We start from the raw sequence: 2097 nt of genomic DNA, 5'->3' as shown, positions 1-2097 counted from the left end.
TGTGTGTGTGTGTGTGTGTGTGTGTGTATGTGTGTGTATGTGTATGTGTTTGTGTATGTATGTATGTATGTATGTATGTGTATGTGTGTATACCTTTGGCGCAACATTGGTCTGGCCGGTAGTACTACCGCTTGTCCTACGGGGAGCCACTTGAGGGCGATCTGATTGGTGGCTATTTTTAGTACCTAGCTGCCCTTGATTGGCAGCTGCGGGGGTGCCGTACTGTGAACTGGCTGCTGAGCCATGTCTGAGAGTGCTGCCATCGCTTACTCCAACGCCCATACCACCCTGACGAAAAAAAAAAGTGTAATCAGAGTATAGGGTTTAGGGTATTGGGATGGAGAACCCAACCCAATGCGAAAGAGCGGGAAAGTGAATGTACAGATAAGTATGCCCTGAGCTCTGGGCAAGAGGGTGACCTTACACGCACGAGGCAATATGCACCAACGGTACCTACTGTGTAGCGTGGACAGAGTGGCGTGTGTGCAAGTACTGTGGATGTGAGGTGGAGCACCGCATACCCTTCATACTCGTAAACGGATATCTTAACCACCCCGACAGAAACTTTATGTAGTCCATGTTACGGTGTGCACTACCCATTTGGCTGCACGTTTAAGTCGGAGGTCTTGTTTATGTTGGTGACGTGAATGACAGTATGACGAGGCGTAGGTCAGAGGTCGGCTACCTACATATTGAGCTCACACTCTTGCCCAACCCCGTACCGTACTGGAGAGGGCCCTTCGCATTTGTGTGCATGCACACGTTCGTGAAGAATTTCTTGCACAGTATGTTTGTGGATATGCACAATATTGCACTGGCGCATAGTTGCTGCACTTTGGGGTATACTACAGGCGAGAGAGACAGACAACGGGTCATATGTCTACCAAAACGTTAAGCAGGAAGCCAGGCACTTTAGAAACATGATCAACACTGCAGGTGAGTACGTGCGGTGCTCGTGTGAGGAGAAATGAACGTAGGCCCATCTTTGCCAAACGTTATGAGGACTCGCGCAAAAATCCAAACAATCTAAGAACCAGAGCACTCGACCTTCAACAACTAGGAAATCAAACCGTACAATGATAATTTATGATCAACCTATGATTATATTGCATATATATATATATATATATTCAAACATACCTTCGTGGGCATCTGCGTGGTCGAGAGGGTGGGTGGTGGGGGGGGCTGTAGTGGTTGGTGTGGGGATGGGTGTAGGGTTTGGGGTAGGGTTTGGTGTGTCGGTGGTTGTATTATGATTGTCTGTGTGGGGTGGGAAGCCGAGATTAATCACCGCATTTGCTAGAGGTCTGCTCTCAGACGGTGGTATTCTGGACCCAATCTGTGCGCATTGTGCGTGCGTGGGCGATGAATAGTGTAATAGGACAGTTTGAGGGAGTGGCATGAAAGAAAGATCGCGGACAAATAGTGCGAGATTGTGAAACGTGACACAAGTGCGTGTACTAGTCCAACTTGAGCGTGTACAAGTGTACAGCGTATGCACACACCACGCTCAGTCCACAAAGACAGTAATTGTAGGGCAGAAAGAGCCCGACCAAAGCACCCGTGCGCACACACACCAAAAGTAGTAAGCCGTCGCACCCGTTGCAGCCTCTGCACCTCACTCGCTCACAAATAGGTGCAATCTGCACCCAACACACACCTGCGACGCCATACGGCCACTCATCATGTGCCCCACGAGCACAATCAGGGCCTTCGGGTGCTGTAGGCGAGCCTCGATAATCGCGGCTTCGGTTGCCGCACACCAGTAGTGGTATCTGTCTGTATGCGTTCCCATGGTAGCGTCATACTCTGATAAGGCCTCTTGGGCTTTAGCCTTGGGCGCGGGGGTGTGCGTGTGCGTGTGCGTGTGTGGGTGTGTGTGTGTGTGTGTGTGCTTGTGTGCGTGTGTGTGGGCATGTGTGTGTGTGTGCGCGTGTGCGTGCGTCGGTGGATGCTTATATGTGTGTGTTGGGTGACTGTGCTTGTGTGCGTGGTGTACTGTTCCGTTGACCGTATCCGGAGGTTCGGTACCCTTAGTCGTGTGTGTCTTCTGCCGTTTGCGCGCAGGTTGGTTGCCATGTACAATCGCACGCACCC

The 2097-nt window shown here is 50.9% G+C and overlaps 1 protein-coding gene across 1 annotated transcript; it reads right to left on the bottom strand.

The window, feature by feature from the left end:
• Positions 1–1140: 1140 nt before the first annotated feature.
• Positions 1141–1802, bottom strand: SARC_14815 (hypothetical protein; the record flags this gene model as incomplete). Its single annotated transcript, XM_014291052.1, has 2 exons — positions 1661–1802; positions 1141–1339 (listed from the first exon to the last, which is right to left on the bottom strand). Coding segments are annotated over exons 1-2 (334 nt in total), but the record flags the coding sequence as incomplete, so codon positions are not given.
• Between the last annotated feature and the right edge of the window lie 295 nt (positions 1803–2097).

This window comes from Sphaeroforma arctica, assembly GCF_001186125.1.
Source record: "Sphaeroforma arctica JP610 unplaced genomic scaffold supercont1.5138, whole genome shotgun sequence".
Lineage (NCBI taxonomy): Eukaryota > Ichthyosporea > Ichthyophonida > Sphaeroforma > Sphaeroforma arctica.
Note: the sequence above shows the minus strand (reverse complement) of the source record. Positions and strands in the feature narration are given on the sequence as shown.